At 43.1% G+C, this 22,692-nt stretch overlaps 1 protein-coding gene across 2 annotated transcripts in view; it reads left to right on the plus strand.

Moving 5' to 3' along the window:
- QRICH2 (glutamine rich 2) overlaps positions 1–20,579 on the plus strand; it is a 44,644-nt gene extending 24,065 nt beyond the window's left edge. For both annotated transcript variants that reach the window (XM_075845187.1, XM_075845188.1), the window contains exons 5-14: positions 2,238–2,326; positions 2,775–2,874; positions 4,763–4,885; positions 11,351–11,515; positions 12,214–12,335; positions 15,287–15,352; positions 16,213–16,314; positions 17,291–17,450; positions 19,511–19,688; positions 20,229–20,579. In XM_075845187.1, coding sequence (XP_075701302.1) covers positions 2,238–2,326; positions 2,775–2,874; positions 4,763–4,885; positions 11,351–11,515; positions 12,214–12,335; positions 15,287–15,352; positions 16,213–16,314; positions 17,291–17,450; positions 19,511–19,688; positions 20,229–20,317 — 1,194 coding nt within the window. In that variant the 3' untranslated portion in view covers positions 20,318–20,579. The remainder of the gene's footprint in view (positions 1–2,237; positions 2,327–2,774; positions 2,875–4,762; positions 4,886–11,350; positions 11,516–12,213; positions 12,336–15,286; positions 15,353–16,212; positions 16,315–17,290; positions 17,451–19,510; positions 19,689–20,228) is intronic.
- The last annotated feature ends 2,113 nt before the right edge of the window (positions 20,580–22,692 follow it).

The following is a 22,692-nucleotide window of genomic DNA, read 5'->3' on the forward strand; positions in this document are numbered from 1 at the left end:
TATTGGTGGATCGTTTCTCTAAAATGGCACATTTTAGTCCTTTTGACTGGTCTTCCGTCTGCTCCTTGCCTGGCAAATTTTTTTATTCTGCACATTTTCCGTCTGCACGGACTACCTCTGCATATTGTCTCGGATAGGGGTGTACAGTTTACATCCAAATTCCAGGTGAGCCATGTGCAACCTGCTAGACGTAAAGTTGGACTTCTCTTCTGCCTATCACCCACAGTCCAATGGTTAAGTGGGGGTTAGTGTTGGCCTTTTCACCAGCTGACACTAAGCCTCTCCTTAACCATTACTAAGGCAGTAGTAATATAGTTAAAAGAAACAGACATTAAAAAATATATATTTATTGAAATAAAAAACGCCCTCACAACCTGTAAAAAAAACAACAAATAAATAAATAGTAACACATAAAAAAGCAAAGCAGTTATTATACTTACGTTTCTTGGGTCCAGCGCTGGACCCGCAATGTCAGAGAGCTGCGCTGTTTCTGTAACTTTGGGAGCTATAAGAGATGTTATTACTAAAAGTGCCTAGGGCAGAAACAACTGTAATTACGGTCCTGCTTTCACCTACACTCTCCCCTCTGGCTAGCCCCCCCACCCCCCACTTAACCTCTGCCTCCTTCTATGCCCCTCTCCCCCCTCCTCCCACAAAGCCTCTGCCACCACCTGTGCCCCCCACCACAAATAAAGTTCAAAATCCTATTCAGTGTCCCCTGCACCCCATGAGACACACCTGACAGTTCCTGTTCCCTATAGTACCCCTACCACTTTCTTTTCCCCCCTGCCATCTTTTGTATTCCCTAACCTACAACCTCATAGAGCCTCAGGCACATTCTCACTCCACAAAGAGCCCCTTCCTCCAACTTCTGTCCCCCCTCACGTAAAACAGTAGCCTGTCTCCTGCTATCTACCCTGTCCGTGCTATCTCGCAGAGCCCTGTCACTTGAGCTCTGCTCGGTTCTTCGTTCAACATCCGCGGTTGCTATCCGAATTGCCGAGAAATCAGCCGAAGTTGCAGTACATGGTTCAATGGTTGTGAGGACATGGTAGCAAATGAAAAATAGCAGAGAAACAGCCAGAAACCAAGGCAAAAAAGCTGAGGGATCAGACAAAGCTCTCTATACTATGAAAGCAAAAGAACATGGTGACTGCGTGATCATGTAACCTTCTTGTGGGTGTTTTTAGTGGGTGACCAAAAAGATTGACAAATGAAATTCATCTGTTTTTAAAACAGACAGTAAAAAAACGGGTCACAATCGGCCGTTAAAACCTGAATCAGAACGGATGCAAAACGTCCGTCAAAAACGGACCAAACTGACGTTTTTACCAGCCGACACACGGACCCCCCTGTCTTGTGAATAGAGCCTTATGGAGGACAAGTTGTTTCTCAGTCTCAAAAGACCAAACTTGTTACAAGTCAATAATGTACGAAGATGCTGTTCATATTAATGAACGGACACTTGAGCTGGTGACAATTGATACTCTGCAGGGAAATGTGGTTAGCAGAATCCTTCAATACTCCAGTCATGTGAGATGAATTTGTTCTGTGCAGTTTCCACTACGTTCAATAATACAAATGAGTTTTTGCCTCGTCATAGAATACAATGGGTGAATTTATTCTCAGATTATTTGCTTTAACTCTCAATTGAATCATTTTGCCCAATGTACCCTGATAACAGGCGGTGTGTAGTTTGTGCATATTCAGTGATGAGCTTAGAAGATGGACTGTTGTGGGACATAGGTTATGTATAATAGACTCTTCTCTGCTATATTGCAGTCAGTTGTACATTAGTAAAATTATACCAAAATACACAAACGGTCATTCACAGAAACTTTACCGAAGTGTCGGGAGTGTGAAATAGACATCACGTCCTGGCTGGAGGTGATGTCTATTCACTCTCAAGACACTTCAGTAAAGTTAATGTGGGTGATCGCAAGATCACGCAGTGCAGTGAATACAAATGGACATGAATGGAGAGCCCAGTTGTCTATTAAGAAACTAATTAGCATAAATCTAAAATTGCTCATAACTTGTTCAAAAATGATCGTTTTTCAAAATAAAAAACACTTCTCTACATTACAGCGCCGATCACATTATGTAGGAGATAGGGCACTTATAATCTGGTGACAGAGCCTCTTTAATCCCTTCTGGCTATGATTTGTATCTAACTTTCTGCCTTTAAATTCTATGGTTTACTCATTATCTTTTGCTTTCATTTGGACTAACTGCAGAGAGCAATGGATACGACAGAGACTTCACATTATGGTGACCAGAAGTTGGAGGAAACCAGCCAGATAAGTCAGCAGCTATGTAACCTCCGGTAAGCAAAGAGATTAGGAGCAAAGTCAGGGGGTTAGGGAGAGCACAGGAAGAACTGAAGGGTAAGAATGTTGACGAAATGAAGGAAATCTTTAACGTAAAACCTCAAAATAGATTTAGAGGAAAATAGTGACTGTTTCTTCTAAGGCCCCGTTCACACGTGTCGGATTTGAAACTGATTTAGGTGTGTGGATTCCATTCCAAAAATGTGTCAAATCCAATGATACTCTGCATCCAATGCATGTGAATGGGGTTTGTGCAACACACGCAGTGCGAGAAAAAAAATCTGCACGGAAAAGCTGGGCAGATTTACACACGCAGATTATCCCCATTGAATGGGGCTAATCCTTGTGCGGATCCTTGACAGAAATTAGAATACATCTTGAATTTGCCTATGGCAAAACTTGACCCGCGTGAATATAGCCTAAATGTCTCATTCCTTCCTAAAGTGCTACCATCCAAGACATTGAAAATGAACTGAAGAAACTGGGTAAGAGGCATAAGCAGGAAAAAGTCACTATGGAGCCGTCAATGAACCTACAAGATCAGGTTAGTGGGCTGCAGAAAATCTGTGATATACATATCTAACGGTGTTTGTAGAGTATTCTGACTGCCAACAGTGTTGTATCGGTATATGTGTGTTTTGTGTATATACAGATGTAGCCATCTTTAGCTTGACTTAACTCATTAAATACACCGTGTCAAGCAACTTTAACTGGACTTTTTCAATGGCTTGTGTTGTGTGATTTCACGCTGCAGCAAGTTATCAGTCAAGATAAAGATGGCTACATCCGTATAGGTTATTTCCTGCACTACAGGGACAAATCGACAAGGTTATCACCGAAAACACACAGCTATGGATCAATACTCCTAAATGATATGTCTGTGTGTGTATATATGATGTGCCTCTCCCTCCCTCTCCATTATTACAGCCTCGCAACCATTAGCTGCAGCCACTCACATGATACATGAATGGCCATGGATTAACTTCAAATGTTTTCCGAGTTCACATCTGCGTTTGGATTTCCGTTTTTCTATTCCGTCATAGAAACCGTAAAACTAAGACAACGGCAGGGCCGGATCCGTCACATGAACAATGGCGCCCGACGGACTCCATTGACTTTAATGGGGTCCTTCGGGTTTCCATAATGATGTCTGTCATTTTACCAGAGAAATAGCGCTGCATGCTGGACGGACTGCTTCGGTGACAACGGGTCCTGCATGTCCCTGGCACACAGGATCCACCTATTATCGATCGCGTCTGGGTCATGAACTTAGATGTGACTGATAACAGCTGGATCTTGACTATCATTGAAGCCGCCGGTCCCGCTTACCTGACGGATTCTATGTATTGAGGATACAAAGAAACTGTATCTAAAAAAGTAAACATTTTTTTAAATAAAGAACAATTACAAAGTTGCATTCAACGCTATAATACATTGTCATAGTAAAAAAAAAAAAGTTTACATAGCCTTGTACACCTTTTGAAGAGCAATTTTTTTTTCAAATAGGTTAGTCATTGTGATTAGTGCAACTTTCTAAATAGTTTTTATTAAAAATGTATTTTGCTTTTTGAAATACAGCTGCTCTGTATTCTCTATGCAAAGCCGCTGTAGCTAGCGCTAAATCCTGCTCCTGTCAGGTCCGCGGGACTGACGGATTTAAGTCATAGCGAACGATGCTTATGTTCTGTTTAGAGAATACAGAGCAGCTGTAGCTCAAAAAGTAAAACAAATTTTTAATAAAAACTATTTACAAAGTTGCACTAATCACACTGACTAAACTTTTTATTAAAAAAAAAAAAATTGCCCTCCAAAAGGTGCACATAGGTGCATCTATGGGAAAAATTGCTGGGATTTTTTTTTGGGGTGTTTTATTTGTTTAGTGTTCCTTTAATTTGCTTATTTAGAAAAGTGGGAGGCAGTGAAAGTATTTATTCTATAGTTCGGGACATTACCTTTTCTGTTTTAGGGTCTGTTCACATCAGCGTTGTCTTTCCATTGAGGGGTTCCGTCCGAGGTTTCCGTCGGGGGAACCCTTCAACAGAAAGGCAGACAGAAATCTTAGCTTCCGTTTGCATCACCATTGATCTCAATGGTGACGGAAACTTTGCTAATGGTTTCCGTTTGTGTTTTTTTTTGACGGAATCAATAACGCAGTCGACTGCGCTATTCTGTCAAAACAACCGATCCCTTTCACAACGGTGACAAACGGAAACCTTTAGCAAAGTTTCCGTCACCATTGAGATCAATGGTGATGCAAACGGAAGCTAAGGTTTCCGTTTGCCTTTCCGTTAAGGGGTTCCCCGACGGAATCCTCAGACAGAACCCCTCAACGGAAAGACAACGCTGATGTGAACACAGCCTTATCCATGTTTTTTTCCTGGTGTTTGTTGATTTTTCACAATATTACTAACAATTAACTTTCTTCTTTTTAGGATGCAGAATGGATTGGTCACATACAGAAAACAATGTTGCAGTTGCAAGAGGAGTGTGAGCGGCTAACCCGAGTAACAGGATCATTAATTCAGGACCATGAGCAGAAACAGCTACACATTGATGTGAGAGCCTCAAAAGCCCATATTATTAGGTTGTTTTTTTTTGCACCCCCTAACCTTAAAGGGATTTTCCAGGTTGGGTGCTGTTTTGTATACTGATGACCTATCCACAGGATAGGTCATCAGTATATGATTGGTGGGGTTCCAACACCAGTACCCCGCACCGATCAGCTGTTCCGTGAGCTGGAAGCAAAAGGCTCCGACCACTGTATAGCGGAGTGCTGGGTTACTGCAACTCTGCTCCTGATCACTTGAGTAGGTGCAGGGTTGCCTCACAGCTGCTATACAGTGGTCGGAGCCTTCTACTTCCGGCACTGACCCCTGCATAACTTCCGATTCCCTCCGGGCAGCGGAACAGCTGATCGGTGTGGGGTCTGGGTGACGGAATTGAAATTGCTCCCTTTTCAGGTAGGAATGATTTGAATAACAGAACATAGCAGCTACAGGAAACTTAATGGGAATTTTTTATTATTTTAAATACATTTATTTATTGATTTAACCCCTTAACGACATGCTACTTTCTTGTATGTGGCAGCTGTTAAGGGGAAGTATGGGGCGCTCCATACTTAGAGGGTGTCGGCTGTGTAATGCAGCAGGCACCTCACTGCAATGGGCAGATACAAAGAACACTTTCATTCCGCCCGTTTAACCCCTTAGATGCCGCAGTCAATCGCGACCACAGCATCTGAAGCGTTAGAATGAGAGGCGGCCCCCTCCGATTGCATTCGGCTCTCCGCGACAAGATCGCGGGGTGCCAATGGTCGTCATGGTAGCCTAATGAAGGCCCTCAGGTCTGCCATCTTTGTACTCCTATGAAGGGTTTCATAGGAGACTGTAGTAAGAACCATGATATACTGCAATACATTAGTTTTGCAGTATATCGTGTAAACGATCCAACTCTGGTTCAAGTCCCCTAGGGAAACTTTAAAAAAAAGAATAAAAAGCAGTTAAATTAAAAAAAAAATTAATGTTAAAAAAAATTAATGGAAGTTAAAAAAAAATATCCATTATCTTTTTTCTCCAAAAGTAATGTTATAAAAAATAAGTTAACATAACTGGTATCATCGTTTCTATAAAAGTCCAAAGGATTACAATATAAGGTTATTTTTTTTCAATGAAATGTTTTTATTGAAATTTTTTTGCAGATACAAAAGGTTTTTAACAAACTTCACAACGGCCCTCCCAAGGCATACCCACCCTCCTCCCCTCCAAATAACATTGTGCACCACAATATGAATTATTACAGCACAGGCATAACACCAGTAATAGATAACGGTGTTCTACATACTACAATACAGCAGATGGTCATACAACACACAGTAGCATACACATGTACATAAGAGTAATACCCCTGCAAAAGGCTTAAAGGACGGATATCTCATACACTCCCCTGATACAAATAGTCCATAATAGTACAGAAATTATTATCACTTAAATAAGACCCAACCTATATCTAGTCCGTTCCCTGGCAGCCAATCCCAAAGTATCTATCCAAGATGCCCATATCCTGTCAAATTTGTGCCTCTCTTTCTATACACCCCTTTTTCCAAACCCAGCAACTGATTAATCTTGTCCACATATTCTCCCGCTGTGGGACCAGTGCTATCTAACCAATGCTGGACAATGAGCTTTCGAGCCATATAAAGCACCCTAGCCACTGCAATTTTACCGGCTTCACTAGTAGGCAAGTCTTCAACATAACCCAGTAAACATACAAAAGGGGAAAAGACAATATCGACCTCATAGACCCTGTTCACCGTCTCTATTACTTATCTCCAGAATCGCTCTAAGTCCGAACAAGTCCATAACATATGTAGCAGATCAGCCGATTGAGCCTGGCATCAGAAGTATCTGTGCCTAACCCAATGTCAAAGAGGAATTTAAGCATTTTGGACACTCTGAAGTAAATATATATGCGACAGCCTGTGGGCTTCATTCAGTGAAAGCTGGGGTACCCTTCACAGGATGTCCCACCAATGATCCTCCTCTGATGGCCCAATATCCCCCTCCCAATTTTTTTTTACTTGTCACAGGATATTTGGATAAGACAACTTCCAACAATGAGGTACACACACGGGATATAATTCCAGTAGAGGACTCTACTCCCTCAATCATGCATATGATTTTATTAGAGGTAAACCATGTCCCCGTGGTCCCCATTTCTGTATGCCATGCATGTCAGAATTGGAGATATTTATAAAATGCTATTTGGGGAAAATCGAATATCTCCTTCAGTTGGTCATAAGACCTAAAATCATCCTCCTGCAGGGCTTGTGGAATCCTCCATACACCCCTCTGCTTCCACCAATCAAACCCCTCTAAAAAGTATAAATTCGGTAACCATGGGGCATCACAAATCGAGGTATATGGTGTTTCCCCAGTGATGCCCTGCAGTTCCCTCACTTTCCACCACAACTTGTGTACCAAAAGAAGAGTAGCAGTATGAACTGAGTATATCCGAAAATGATGTGTCTCCAGGGCTTCATGCAAATTATCGTTTTGCACTAAGCTCTGCAATAATTTCTTCTGCATGCAGGTTATCGTGACCATGGTGGCCTCGATTGAGAACATTCCCTATGCGCAGTTCTATATGCGCCCTCTTCAATGGGCTATCCTCTCCTGATGGAACCGATCCCTGGATTCTCTGGATCTGAAGTTCCTCGTTCCCCTTGCAGTCTGTCGCTTGCTTTGGTGGTAGATCACCTCACCAGCCATTCCCTGAGTTAGTTTCTTCCACTGAACTGGCTTATCCTCTCTACAGATGCCAGTCTCAAGGGTTCGGGGGGCACCTTTCAAAACCTCACAGCTCAGGGGCTGTGGTTTCGGCTTGAATGGCAGTACACATTCACGTTGCTGACAACTGGGTCGCAGACCTTCTCAGTTGCGAATAGATGGATCCTGGGGAGTGGTCTCTTCACCAGAAGGTTTTTGACCAAATATGTCCCAGGTGGGGTCAACTGGATGTGGACCTGATGGCCTCCAGGTTCAACCACCAGGTTCCCTGCTTCATTTCCCGAGATCGAGATTCAGAGGCCTGCGCCGTGGACGCTCTTTTAGCGCTGTGGTCAAACTTCAGTCTCCTGTACGTGTTCCCTCCTCTGCCTTTCTTGCCGCAGCTCCTCCGACAGCTCAAGGCAGAAGGTATTTCGGCCATTCTGATAGCCCTAACTTGGCTATGCCATTGTTGGTATGTGGACCTTGTGTCCCTGTTGGCTGATGTTCCGTGGCCCTTTCCTCTCCGTCCCAACTTTCTCTCTCAGGGACCTGTCTTCCACCAGACTTTTTAAGGTCGCTACGTTTAACGGCATATTGAGGGCGCCATTCTGAGGGCTCGTGCTCTCTCGGAGAGTGTCATTCTCACTATGCTCAAGGCTAGGAAGGCGCCTTCAGCCCGCGATTACCATTGCACCTGGAAGGCCTACCGTCATTGTTGTGAGGATTGCAAGCTTCCCCCCCTTGTGTTTTTTTCTATCCAGTATTCTCGCCTTTTTGCAGGTTGTTTGGTTCAGGATTTGACACTACGTTCCCTGAAGGGGCAGGTGTCTGCACTTTCCATCTTGTTTGGACACCAGTTGTCATCTAAGGCTGACGTCAATAATTTTTTGGATGGGGTTGGCTTATGCCCCCCTTATTGCCCACGATCCCCTCTTAAGATCTCAATTTGGTTTTGGATGTCTTACAGTCGGCTTCCTTTGAACCCACAACTTCGTTTTCTGTCCTGGAAAGTGTTTTTTTGTGTTTGCGGTGACCTCCATCCGGATGATCTGAGTTGGCGGCTCTCTCTTGCTGTTCTCCCTTCTGACTTTTCATCAAGACAAGGCGGTGCTCGGCACGGTGCCTTCTTTTTTGCTTAAGGTTGTTTCGGCTTTCCGCATGAATGAGGATATCATTTTGACGTCGTCTTGTCCTTCTCCCAGTCATCCGAGGGAGCATTCCCTCCACAACCTGGCTGACGTGCGCACCTTGCAAACTTCTCTTTCTATGACGGCTTCCTTCCGGAAGTCGGATTCCCTGTTCATCTTGGGATGGGTTGGGCGGCCACCATTGCTTGCTGGATTTGAATGATTGTTTACAAGGCTTATTGGGTTTGGGCTAAGGTTCCCCCTTTTGGGTTACATCCCACTCTACCAGAGAGGTTGGAGCTTCCTGGGCTGTGCGCCATCAGGCCTCTGTCCTTCAACTGTGCAGGGCGGCCACTTGGTCTTCTTTGCACAGTGTTGTAAAGTTCTACCAGGTGCACACTTTTGCTTCTGCAGACGTTTCCTTGGGTTGCAAGGTATTGCAGGCGTCTGTAAAATAGACGACCATGTCCTGTGTTCTGTTCCTACACCTAGGGACTGCTCTAGGCCATACCACAATCTTTGTCCCCCAATGTAACGAATGAGAAAACTGGATTTTTTTGAGTACTCACTGTAAAATCCTTTTCCCGTCCAGTTCATTGGGGGACACAGCTCCTACCCATTGTATTTTTTTAAAGTTTTTTTACTCATGGTTGTCCGTTTTAGGGATTCTCCTCTATTGTTTGACTAACTCTCTTACCTTGTATATGCTTTTTTTTTACTGCTAGAGTACAGACTGTATAGCTCAGTTTCTTTGGGCAGGTTTTATTCTGTAGGAGGTGCCAATTTTTTATTTCTTAGTGTCCCCCAAGGAACTGGACAAGAAAGCTGTTCTGAGCCAAACCCGTCGGTGAGCTGCACTAACGGCTCGATTGACAACGGCTCCTACATGCTGATGTGAGTGATGATATTCTCTGTACAGTTTTGCAGAAAATGTAGGTGCTGTGTAAGTAACAGGAAATAAAATAATAAAACAACTTCATCGCCCACTTACGGACTTTGAGGGTTTGTGTGTTTCCTCCCGGCCCCCTGCCCATGCCATCTCCATACTCTATAAATTACTCCTCTTCCAGCAATCTCCGCACCTTCCATCCTTCTGTAAAGCTTGGGAGGCTGAATTGAACATGACCTTTACTGACGCACAGTGGAGACGATCTTTTCACTTGTCCCAGAAAGCCTCGATTGCCACACGATCCCAGGAGACCAGCTATAAAATTATCTCTAAGTGGTATCGGGTCCCTTCTGCCTTACACAAATGGTACCCGTCTGTACCTGACACGTGTTGGCGTTGTGGGGCGGCGGGGGGCTCCATGGCCCATATTTGGTGTAGTTGCCCCTCCCTACTGAATTTTTGGGAGGCAATTCTTCAAATCATACTGGAAGTCTCGGGGGTCTCAGTTCCTAGCTCCCCCGAGGCGGCCCTTCTATTCATGTTCCCTGTGCCACTACCCATCTACAAGCGCTCCCTAATTAGACACCTCCTTCAGGCTGCCAAATCAGTTATTCCCCGCAAGTGGAAGACGGTGGCACCACCACTCCTGGATGATTGGTTTCAGGAGGTCGCCTTAATACAACGTATGGAACACTTGCTGGCTCAGACCCCGGCGGCCTCTGCACGATATATAGATACATGGTCTGCATGGCTTTCCTTTCTCTCCTCTCCCACCTACCACACTGTAGTAGCCTGAGGCCCGATGCCCCTCCCTCTCCACAGGATTTCGTCTGTGAGGAGACTGCATGTGGCGGTGGAGAGGAGTGCTGGCTTGCTTGTTTGACTCACTCAGGTGTTTAAGTATATGGTTGCCTTTTCCTGCTTCTGCGCATCCATGGTTATCCGGAGCTGGAGTCCAGGCTCACCGCAAACTACCCCGGTCTCTACCATACCTTGTCTGCCTTCTATTTTATTTTGGTTGTTTTTTTCCTTTCTTCTTGTGTCTATTGTGCGGGGTGACTTGCTTCCCGTGCTGATGTTCACATGCTATGGCCTGGGCGTTTCAAGATGTACGGGAAGTAACATATAGCGCACTATTTTGTTTTGCTTACCGCTTCCTTTTCAGTATCACTCCCTCCCGTTATGATGCCCAGCTAGCTGTTGTGGTGTGTGCCCTTCATGGGATGTTATGTTTACCCAACTGTTTGGGCTGCACCCTATTTGTCATGTTCCTTTTTTATGAGGACACAATTCTTCTGTCTGTTTTTGTAACTGTCTGTATTGAAAACAATAAAAACTTTGAATTGGAAAAAAAAATAATACAACAAAAGTGTCTCCAAGATGTAGCGTCAGTTCAATCTGTGCCCATCCGTTTATGTGACATAACTCTTGTTTTCGCTTCCTATACTGTAGGTTCTCTACCAGAGAGTGGAGAATCTCAACATGAAGAAAGACGACAAAGAACTCATTGGACTGGAGATTGATGTGGCGAGTTTGTAGTGGCTTTACCTCCATGTTCTATGACCTATAATCAGTTTACTTGCAAGGACTAGAGTTAGGTCTGCTTTGCTGATACATGACCGCTCATGCCTATGTTTATAGTTCTTTGGTACTTTATCTGCTTTACTCACTTTCCCCTTCTACTTGTGTATACCTTTTATATTATGTTTATTTTTTTTATTTTCTGTGACTGAACAGGAAGCAGACCGCCGTTCACTAGAAAGTAAAGTGAGCCGCACACATTTTGATGCCGCCACAGAACACCTGAACCACATGATACAAGAGCTGCTTGGCAAAGTGAGCGCCCAGGAGCAAGACTGGCAGAGACTATTGGAGAAAATGAATGTGGAGATGCAGAATAAAGTGAGTAGGTTTATGTGAATATTAGATTCAGTCTCAGTTTTGCTTGCATTATCTTGGGGGAGCGAAGAACCATTGTAGAATTAAAGGGTTGTGTCAGCACAAATATTCATGGCGTATCACTAAGTTATTAGTGACTGATCGGCGGGTGAGTGGACCTTGTGACATTGGTGCTAGGAATGAGCTGTGACACATCATCTCCTGTCCGCTCTGCTCTACTTTTTCCAAGGCTGAAAAAAAGCCTTGGAGAATAATTGGTATGGCGTTTGTCCACATTGCCGTCACTTTATTCTAGCACTCGGAGGAGGTCCGAGGAAAACCTCGGCATCCATGTTTGCGCAGACACAACTCTATGGCTGAACATTGCAGAATATTTTTCTTATAGGCATACATTGTATTTCTGCAGCTTACTTTTACTCTGCAGAAATACAATGCACGTACGCCACGTATGAGTGCACCTTTACTGTTTTCATGAGATTCCCAGTCATTCATGGCCGGTGGGCAAATATGTTACATCTACACATGTATTTATCAATCGATTTCTTTTTGGGCACCATAACATTTCGGATAATATGCATTAGTCCTATGAATAACTATGCATTACACTCCGTGATATCACCATTGAATTTCGTGGCCATACATGAGGACTGACTTTAGTAATACTCTAGTTTATAACATGATTTTATGTTTTGATTCTGCAGCTGGACCGCATGGAAATTGAGCCGCTGAAGAACATCTTGGAACAATGCTGGAGAGATCTACGTCGACAGCTGCAGGAATATCCACCGCAGTATGAAGCTGATGAGGCTGCTGGTATACGCAGGTAAGTGATTACTATAGGTAGCAAGACATCAATATTTGGGCAATAGAGCCTTCCAGGTAATATGGCAATAGCACATCATTTAACTATTATAGGTGGTTAATCATGTACTAGTGGAGCAGTAGGGGCATGCATTAAGGGACGGGGTAATGTCAGTATTAATTGAAGGTGGCACAAAGGGGGCATTCTGGTTTTGCAGTGGGTGTCTGTCTGACACTTGGCTGTGAATGCCATTTTTTCAGCTTTGTGGCGGACACTCGGTAGGCATTCTGGCTGACAATGGGTTTGCTGACACTTGAGGTGAGAATAGATTTTGTCCTTCTAATCCACTCCTATATAAAGAGTAATAAATAGCCCATTGACTTACCTGCACAGAAAACTGGATCGTTCCTCCGAGGAAATCAGTACAACAATATTTTTCGATTGGTCTCTTACAACTTAAGGTGTTAAGATTTGTGCACATCTGTGTTTTTCTCTACATTATTCTGTTCCAGAATTTTTACAGAAATACGTTCCCGTAATTTTAATGGGATGTTTCAGTTCGTCTCTGTTCTATTAGGTTTTGATGAAAACAAATTAAGCAGCGGGAGAAAATCTGCACAGAACCGATCAATATTCATACTGAAATAGTTGAGGTATTATAGCAATAGGGTGATGTTTGAATTAACAGAACAGTAGAAGCAGTGACATATTGCTGCCAGCAGAGGGCATCAGTGTCTTGTAGATTATCACACAGACGTTCATTTACCAAAATTGCTCTTGGCTGCAAACTTAACCAAGAAACCAGGTATTCATTAATAATGTCGTTTTATTTTATCATTTTTTTTACCTGTTGGGTTTTTTTAAATCTAGAACTTCTCAAAATATTTGAGCAGTTTTAAGATGATTTCCAGGGTTTTCATCCTAAAACAAAAAGTGCCAAGACTAAAATGTCTGAAGAAATAGTAAGCAGTGGAGCGGTCCAGTTTGTGCAATATTTGTGGGCGTGGTCATGAAAATAAAGGGGGGGTCACAGCTGGCTGTCACCCGATGCAAAGATTCAGTCTAGCGCCCCCTTACACACACCTAAAACTTAACTAAATTTGTCGCCCCCAAATAAATACTCCCAAGGAAAGCCATACATTGTATTTAATTTTGTTTGGGGTTCTAGCAACTGTAGATCCTGATCACGGACCACCAAAGTAAAAATCCAAGAACTCCTTCACGAGGGGGGTTATTTCTTTTTTGTATGGTCAGATTTTTGGATTTTTGATTCAGTCCACATTGGATTGTCTGCGGGAAAGGTAATCACATGATGTGGGTTACATTTCTGCTGAAGTTTGTCGTGATATTTTGGCTGCTTATCGCCGATCACAATTGTTTGTTATTCATAGCGTGTATTGTACTCCCAGTACTTCTGCATCGGATGGGTCTCCGGGACTGATGCTAAATGTCCGAGGTGTCCAGATGGTCAAGCTGATCTTTTGTTATGGAGCTATCTAGTTATTCAACACTTTTGGGATGGAGTGTTTCAGCTCTTGAATACTTCATTAATGGTGACCGTTCCCCGCACTCCTTTAGTGGTGGTGTTAGGCTATGTAGGGGATATGCCGTTGACTGCACCATTGAAACTGACTTCTCAAAAGATATTGTATCAGGCATACAAATGAGTAGCTATTCATCGCGCCGTTTGCGTCTTTGAAAGGCGCTCATTGGCGGGGTAAGTCAATCGAGCGTTAAATGCGGTTTTTCCACTCGTCACCCTTGCGGATACCGATCACGTTAGAAGCTCCGCGTAGATCCAGCTTTGTGAACACTTTGAAACCATGAATTCTATCAAAAAGTTCTGAGAAGTGGTAGGGGGGACTTATTTTTGACCGTAACTTGGTTCAGACCCTGGTAGTCGGTGCAAGGACGAAGAGATCCGTCCTTGGACAAACTCGACCTTGAGGTGGCGAGGCATCAGGAAGTAATTCAACAGGGCAATCGTAGATGCAATGGGGGGGAAGCATCTCTGCCTCCCTCTTACTGAAGACGTCCGCAAAACTAGCATATTGTGACAGTAGATCAGAGAGTGACTGAGGCAGTGGAGGCTAAGCAGGACGAACCTGTGGCGGGCAAGGCATTTGGTGCCCGATTGGAGGACCTCTCCAGAACTCCAGTAGAGGACCGGAGCAAGTAGGCTTAGCCAAGGCAGGACGAGGAAGGTGATCCGATTTGTAAGATCAGTGGTTTAGTGACAGCCACAATAGGATCGGGCAATGACAATCCATTTACAGAGGCAACAGCCAGGGGTCTCTAGAAGAACTGTGGGTAGATGCAGGCGGTCCATTAAATCCTGGTGGATAAAATTTGCAGCTGCTCCGGAATCAAGATAGGCAGACGAGGAATGTGATGTCTCTCCAGAGATGATGATCACAGGAATAGATCATTTGGAAGAGTTTTTGACGTTTGGCGTCGTCCCACCTAGTGTTGCCACTCAAACCAACCCTAGGTTGGCCAGTGATGCGAACATTGATTTGCGACGTGTATGTTACGTCGGGTTGCATACTTAGAATATGACCGTAGATTTGTCGAGTTGTGAAATGCGCCAGATTTAACACTGGTCTAAAGTATACCACCCATTAGGTTATGTAAAAAAGGGAACGGAGTCTAAATTGCACATGCATCTTCAGCCGAGCACCTTTAGGCTATTTATCTTTAGGCCGTTATTAATAGATCTGCTCTAATGTCTCCATGTCGGAGGTTTCCTTTAATATACAAAGCCAGTTTATTACAGAGTTTCGGTGAAAGATCCACTGTCTGTGACAGAAAAGCATCACAACCAATTTACTGTGACATGGCGTAAAAATCCAATGACCTATTAATTTTTTCTAACATAGAAGTACAAAAACAAGAGGTCCAATTTTGAGTAATGTAGATGGTTCTGTGTACACTAGATTCTTCGATAATTATCTATTATTTTTTACCTCCAGGCAGCTGATGAGAAGATTTCACTGCATCTCCTGTGACCGCACTGTGGATATGGTGGTGCCCGGCTCGTAAGTCTAGTTTGGTTCGTTTTTTTTTAGCAAATCTGACCCAGATTCTTTTGGGAATTTCGGACGATAGTCCACACCAAATCATGTTTGATTAGGTGCAGATTTTTAGCCAGATTTGCCTCTGTGGACTAAGGCGGAGTTCACACGTCGCAGATTTGTCACAGATTTTCATTGCGGATTTTACCCTTTGCAATGCAAAAGGGTGAAATCTGCATAAAACCCGCAACAAAATGTGCGACAAATCCGCAACGTGTGAACTCAGCCTAACAGCAGAGGGGAAAAAAATATATAATTCTCTCTCTCTTCCCCTGATCTCCCGTAGCAATCCTCTCTTCTCCCAATACTCTTCTCTATGCAACCGGTCTCCTGAAACGACGTTTTGTCCCATGTGACCGTTGCAGCAATCACATGGGACGAAAGGTCATCCCAGAAGACCGCTTTGTTATGGCGCTCAACGCTACTAAGATACGCAGCGCCAACGACTGGATGAACCAGACACCAGGAGGTACAAGTGCCTGATGAAGGTCTAATATATGACCGAAACGTCGCACTAAACCTCTGGCATCAATTTTTGATAAAATAAAACCGAAAGATTTGCTAAAATCGTCACCTTGTGTGCCGAATATTTCTTTACTATGTAATTGGGTTGGGACCCTATTCGTGCACCTACCGGATCTTGTGCGCTCTGAACCACTACATGCACAGAGAAGAGTATTGGGAGGAGAGAGGAATTGCTTTGGGAGATCAGGGGAGGTGAGTATAGCCGTTTCTTTTTAATCAGTAATTTTTGCGGCAAATTTACTAATTATTGCACATTTTGACCATTTTCCTTTTGACTACTCTTGTTTTTGATTGCTTAGGGAGATTTTAACCATCCCAAACACTCCTGGGCTACCAGCACATCGTTCTAACCGGCCATACACTGTGTTTGAACTCGACCAAGTCCGTCAACAGAGCCGCACGTGGGTAGAGTCGGACAGCATTAAGGGGAGGGACAATAATAAAGACTTAAATGACACTTAGTGCTTAGTTAAATTTGCATTATTTGTATACAAAATGTACATGCAACATTACATCCCGTCATAGCCAAAACTTTGTATCTCAGTCATCTGTAAGGAGGTAAAATGCAGCGTGGACCGTGCAGTGCTGCTCCAATGACCAGTGAAGCGGTGCTTATAGCAATGTTGTGGCCGTATAGAGAAATGTGAAAAGAAGAAACTCTGGCATCGCAGGTGAATTTAGGGATAGGTGGTCCCCCAGTTTAGTATTCTCTATCTCTAGAAGAATCAACCATGGCCAGGCTCTGCATGGAAGACAGGAGAGAAATAGACTGGTCGAGCAGGAATTACACTGACAACAGGTATGAAACGGTCTGATATCTTCCATGACTAGCCAGTCTAAGGAAGGATTTGCTGTGTGCTGATCATATGCAGTTGATTAAAATCAGCCGATTTCAACAAGATTAGATAACAATTTAATGTGTATGGTGGCAGGCCAACAGTTTCCCGCCCTCTGCCGTCAGGAGAAAGAAAGATAGAAAGATAGGATATGGATTTCAACATATCCGATTCTCTGTTTCCCTGGAAATTAGGGCTTTCAGAGGGGTCTGACAGTGCCTTAAAGGGGTAAATGGGAGTTACAGAAACAGTATATCAGCAAGCTCGGCTGTTTCCGTAACTCCCGACCACCTAATCAGGAAGTGGCCGGTAGGCAGTGGGAGCCGAGCAAGGTAGAAAGTGTTTAAGGGGGCCCTGCGGATATAAATGTCCAAGATAGGAAAACCCCTTTAAGGTCCCTTTACACTGGCAGATTTCTGCCCTTAACGAGCGCCAATCAATTCTGTATAACAAAGTGTATAAACTCTGTGTGTCTACAACAATCTTAATCACATTGAATGAGTTGATTAAACCTGACAGTCTATGTATTTCTTTTTATTAGTGATCGTTTACCAGAATTTAGTGATTTCGGATATATGTCCAGCTCCCGCAACTGTGGAGGGAGTCACACGCTGACCTTCCCACAAAGACGTTATGCTAGGCTGCAGGCCAGTAGACCATGTACTGTGCAGAAGGAAGATATTGTTGTGGGTGGTTTAAAGGTAAGAAGGGTTAAACTGAAAGATGCAGTGGAGGCACTGAAAGAGGCAGGAGTGACAAACGAGACAGTAGTGAAATAGTGAAAATAAACTTCATGTTCAATTTATCAATCTTTGTCCTCTAGTGTTTTAACCCCTTGATGCACCATGATGTGCCGGTACGTCACGGTGCAGGGGAAGAAGTATGGAGTGGGCTTACGTGCTGAGCTTGCTCCATATGCTGCGAGTGTCAGCGGTTCATTACAGCTGACACCCTGCACTAACTGCAAGGAACAGAGATCGCGTTGCTCCTGGCCGTTTAACCACTTAGATGCCATGGTCAATTGCAACCGCGGTATCGAAGCTGTTAGAAAGAGGGGACGGCACCCTCCGACAGCCCGTCGGCATCCCCGTGACCCGATCGCGGGGTGCCGATGGTTGTCATGACTTGGCTTAAGAGAAGCATGTAAAAAGTACAATATACTGCAATATATTAGTATTGCAGTGTATTGTACCAGCGATCTAACGATCGCTGGTTCAAGTCCCATAGTGGGACTAATAAAAAGTGTATAATAAAGTTAAAGTTTTCAGTAGTGAAAAAAAATTAAATATTAAAACGTTTAAAAAAACAAAACAACCTTTTTCCATTTTTCCTCTAAAGTAATGCAAAAAAAACAAAAACACAGAATTGGTATCACCGCGTCCGTAAAAGTCAGAACTATTATAATAGAACATTATTTAACTCAAACAGTGAACGGCGTAAAAAAAAAAAAAAGAATTAAACCGCCAGAATCAGTTTTTTTTGGTCAACCCAGCGCTAAAAAAATAAATCGTATGTACCAATAAAAATTACAGCTGATATCGACGAAAAAATAAGTTATGTCTTTCAGATTATGGTGACACAATTATTCTTTTTTTTTTTTAACAAATTTTTTTCTTTGTAAAAGTTGTAAAACATTAATAAAAAAAAAGTATAAATTTGGTATCACCATAATAGTATTAACCAGCAGAATAACGTTAATTTGTTGTTTTTTTCCAATTCCACCCCACAAGGAATTTTTTTCCGTTTCCTAGTACATTATATGGTACTGTAACCCCTTCAGGACAATTTTTGATTTTTTTGATTTTAGTTTTTCACTCCCCGCCTTCCAAGAGCCATAACTTTTTTATTTTTACGTCAATGTCGTGGTGTGAGGGCTTATTTTTTGTGGAAAGAGTTGTGGTTTCTATTGGCACCATTTAAAGTACCATATAATGTACTGGGAAACTGAAAAAAAACAACAACTTTGCGGGCTGAAATTGGATAAAACTGCGATTTCTCCATTGTTTTTAGAGTCTCTCGTTTTTACGGCTTTCACCATGCGGTAAAAACGACAACTTGCGGCTGAATACGATTACGGTGATACCAAATTTATATTTCACTACTTTTAAAAAAAACTTTGAACTTTTTCCTAATTTTTTTCCACTAGTAATAACTGTATTTAACTTTAACACATTTTATTAGGCCCCCTAGTGTGTATAGGGAGTGTATAGTCATTTTTACCGACTTCTGTTGAGCCACAGGCAGGACTTAACAGAGGCAGAGTGAAAGCAGACCTGAGGGCCTTCATTAGGCCCCTGGGCTGCCATGACAACCATCGGCGCCCCCCGATTGCGTTGTGTTAGCTGTAATACATAATGACACGCAAAGGGGTTAAATGTTGCCAATAGAAACTACAACTCCTCCTGCAAAAAACAAGCCTTCACACCAATCTATTGATGGAAAAATAAAAAAAGTTATGGCTCATGGAAGGTGGGGGGTGAAAAACGAAAAAACTAAAATGGCAAGGGGTTAGAGAACATTAATAGGCCTCTCATGATACAAGCTTGTATTACAGAGTACAACGCAGTTGTCAGATGACAGCCTCTCTAATTCCTTTGTTTCCATGTTATATGAATGGTCTACAATTGGCACAGCACTCCAGTAGACATTGACTTGCCTAATCCATCTCTGATTTTCTCTTGGAACCTCTTTCTATTATATTTGTTTCCTATTTTTTTTACATATTAATTTCAAATTTGTTTACTCCACCTACCCATTACAGGAGGAGGTTTTTATACTAGGACATGATGGGCAAGCCTATCGTGGCAGGAAGGACAACCATTTGCCAAGAATTAAGAGTAAAGATGGCAAGAGATCAATAATTGCTCATCAGAAAGTGTGTGACTGTAACTTAAAGGGGGAAGAGAATACGTTTCACTATTCTTCAGATATTCGTTACGGTAAGATCTTCCACAAAGCGGAAGTCAGCAGCCTAAAGGTGTCCACACCGTTAATAGTTATTAACAAAAAGACTAAAAAACCAAAGAAATGGAACCAAAGTGGCGCTGCTAATGATTAGCAATGAGGCTAAGCAAAATTCATAATTTAATAATGGTGTGCAGGGTCGACAAGCTACGCATTTCAACGCCGGACTGGCATCATCAGGCTAATCTTCAGCCTGATGAAGACACCAGTCCGGCATTGAAACGCTCACAGATTTTTCCTTTGCCTGTTGAAGAAATAGGTAGAAAACGCACCAAAAAAACCTGTGGTACAGAACCACTTAAAAAAAAACCGGAGCTGATTTTTCCAGGCAGAATTTTCTGCCTGCAAAAAACTCTGTGTGAACATACCCTAAGTCTAATATATCCAGAAGGCCTTTTATCATCTCTGTTGACCATGAATTGACCAAATTTCCATAAACTTTGAAAATGAAAAGTCTCTAATTTGGTGATGTACGGACACGTTAATTCATTATTCATTTACTTTATATTTTAAAGGTATTTCCAAAGCCCATATGAAGTCTTCTCAGGGATCTGAACAACCTTTGCATCCCATTAAGGACCGCATACCACCCACTTGCTTTTAGAGTGCCAAGTCTACTTAAAGAAGCTCAGGTATCTCCGTGGCTTAGACACTCAGGTGTTGTACATACAATCCTCAGGAAAAAGTTGGGGTGAAGTTAACAGAAAAGCTCCTGATCCAATCTGGAGGTGTAATATTATTCAACCTTCAAACGCTGTAACCTAATTTTGACACCAAGCAATATCCTTGAACTAAAAGTCGTCTTCTGCCCAAAAGAAACAAAACATTAAACTCGCTTGTTAAAGGGAATGTGTTGCTAGCAAAACATGATTTTTTTTTTTTTTTAGTTAAACAATTAGTGTGTAGGTGATTAAACGTTGTTCTAATTTTTTATTTTTTTTTCACGAGTCAGGAAATATTATAAATTGGATTCTAATTTATAATATTTCCCATTGCTGGTCACTAGATGGAGCCATTCCCAAAATTGCAGCATTGCATGTGGTAAAGCAACCACATTGCTTTATGCTGCAAAATTGGGTAAAAAGCCCTCGCTCTAGTGAGCTCTCAGCATCCCCCCCCTCCTTTATCCTGGCTAGTGCCGGGAGAAACGAGGGGATTGAACGGTCAAACCTCCTACACTGTGTGTCGCCATTTTTTGAGCTAACACACAGTGTAGTAGGTTTACATACAGTAGTAAACACACACAAACACGAACATACATAGAAATCTCTTACCTTCTCCTGCCGCCGCGGCTCCCTCCGGCCCGTCCGCTCCGTCTGCTGCCGCTGGTCCATGTGCACAAGTCCGGAAGCCGCGACCGGAAGTAGTAATATTACTGTCCGGCCGCGACTTCCGGTCCACAGGAAAATGGCGCCGGACGGCGCGCATTTCAAATTGGACTGTGTGGGAGCGGCGCATGCGCCGTTCCCACACAGACGGCGTACACAGAAGTGGATGGAACGGGCCCCGTTCGCAGTCCCTATGGGACTGGAGCTGCCGTATTCCATGTCTGTATGTGTCGTTAATCGACACATACAGAAATGGAAAAAAAAATGGCAGCCCCCATAGGGAAGAAAAAGTGTAAAAATAAGAAAAAGTAACACACAAACACACAAATTAATCCAAACGTTTTTAATAAAGCACTAACATCTTTAACATATTAAAAAAAAAATTGTGGTAACACTGTTCCTTTAAGGTATTTTCACTTCCTGAGTGTTTTTTCACAGAAACTGATGAAAAGAAGAAGTGGGTCTTGGTATAATATAATCGAAAGTAAAAAAACAAAAAGACTATACAGGAAAACCATTGAGTAAAAAGGAGTAACTGATAACAGTGTTCACATTGTATATAGAATACAGGGGCGTAAGTATAGCTAGTGCAGAGGTTTCAGTTATATCCAGGCCCCGGAGCTAAGGGGGCCCAAAAGCTCCCTCTGTCTCATATAAGGAGACCAGAACTACAACTGACATAGGTGGGATAGAAATTTTGAATTGGGGTCTAGAAGCTACGATATATTCTTTGAACAAAGTGATAGTGGTATATATTGATATATGCGGTTGGTAGACTTAAACAACTTAAGGCTCTATTCACACGACAGGGTTCCAGTGTCCGCCGATAAAAACGGCTGTGTTTCCATTTTTAAAGGCCGATTTTGGCCCGTTTTGCATCAGTTTTTTTCCTTGTCCGTTTCAAAAACGGATGAATTTCATTTGTAAATTTTCTGCCACACACATCCCTCTGTAGATAATGCCATACACTGCCCTCTGTAGGTAATGCCATACACTGCCCTCTGTAGCTAATGCCATACACTGCCCTCTGTAGCTAATGCCATACACTGCCCTCTGTAGCTAATGCCATACACTGCCCTCTGTAGCTAATGCCATACACTGCCCTCTGTAGCTAATGCCATACACTGCCCTCTGTAGATAATGCCATACACTGCCCTCTGTAGATAATGCCACAGCCCCCCTTGTAGGTAGTGCCACACAGCCCCCCTTGTAGGTAGTGCCACACAGCCCCCCTTGTAGGTAGTGCCACACAGACCCCTTGTAGGTAGTGCCACATAGCCCCCTTGTAGAGACTGCCACACAGACCCCTTTGTAGGTAGTGCCACACAGAGCCCTTTGTAGGTAGTGCCACACAGAGCCCTCTGTAGGTAATATGTGGACAGTGAAGTCAGGGACTTCTGGAGCAGAATCACCGGCCACAGCACCGGGTATTCTGCTTCAGAAGTCCCTGACGTCACTGTCTATATATGGACATTGATGTCAGGGACTCCCCCCTCCCTCCCTTGTCTATATATGAACATTGAAGTCAGGGACTCCTCCCTCCCTTCCTTCCTCTCCTCCTTCCTAGACAATCCCTGAAGACAGAATTGCGTAGTCCATCTTTAAATTATGTTGATTGCTATGATGACTTTTTTTCCTAGCTAGAGCGACA

The sequence above is a fragment of the Rhinoderma darwinii genome, chromosome 13 (assembly GCF_050947455.1).
Source record: "Rhinoderma darwinii isolate aRhiDar2 chromosome 13, aRhiDar2.hap1, whole genome shotgun sequence".
NCBI classification, from domain to species: Eukaryota; Metazoa; Chordata; class Amphibia; order Anura; family Rhinodermatidae; genus Rhinoderma; species Rhinoderma darwinii.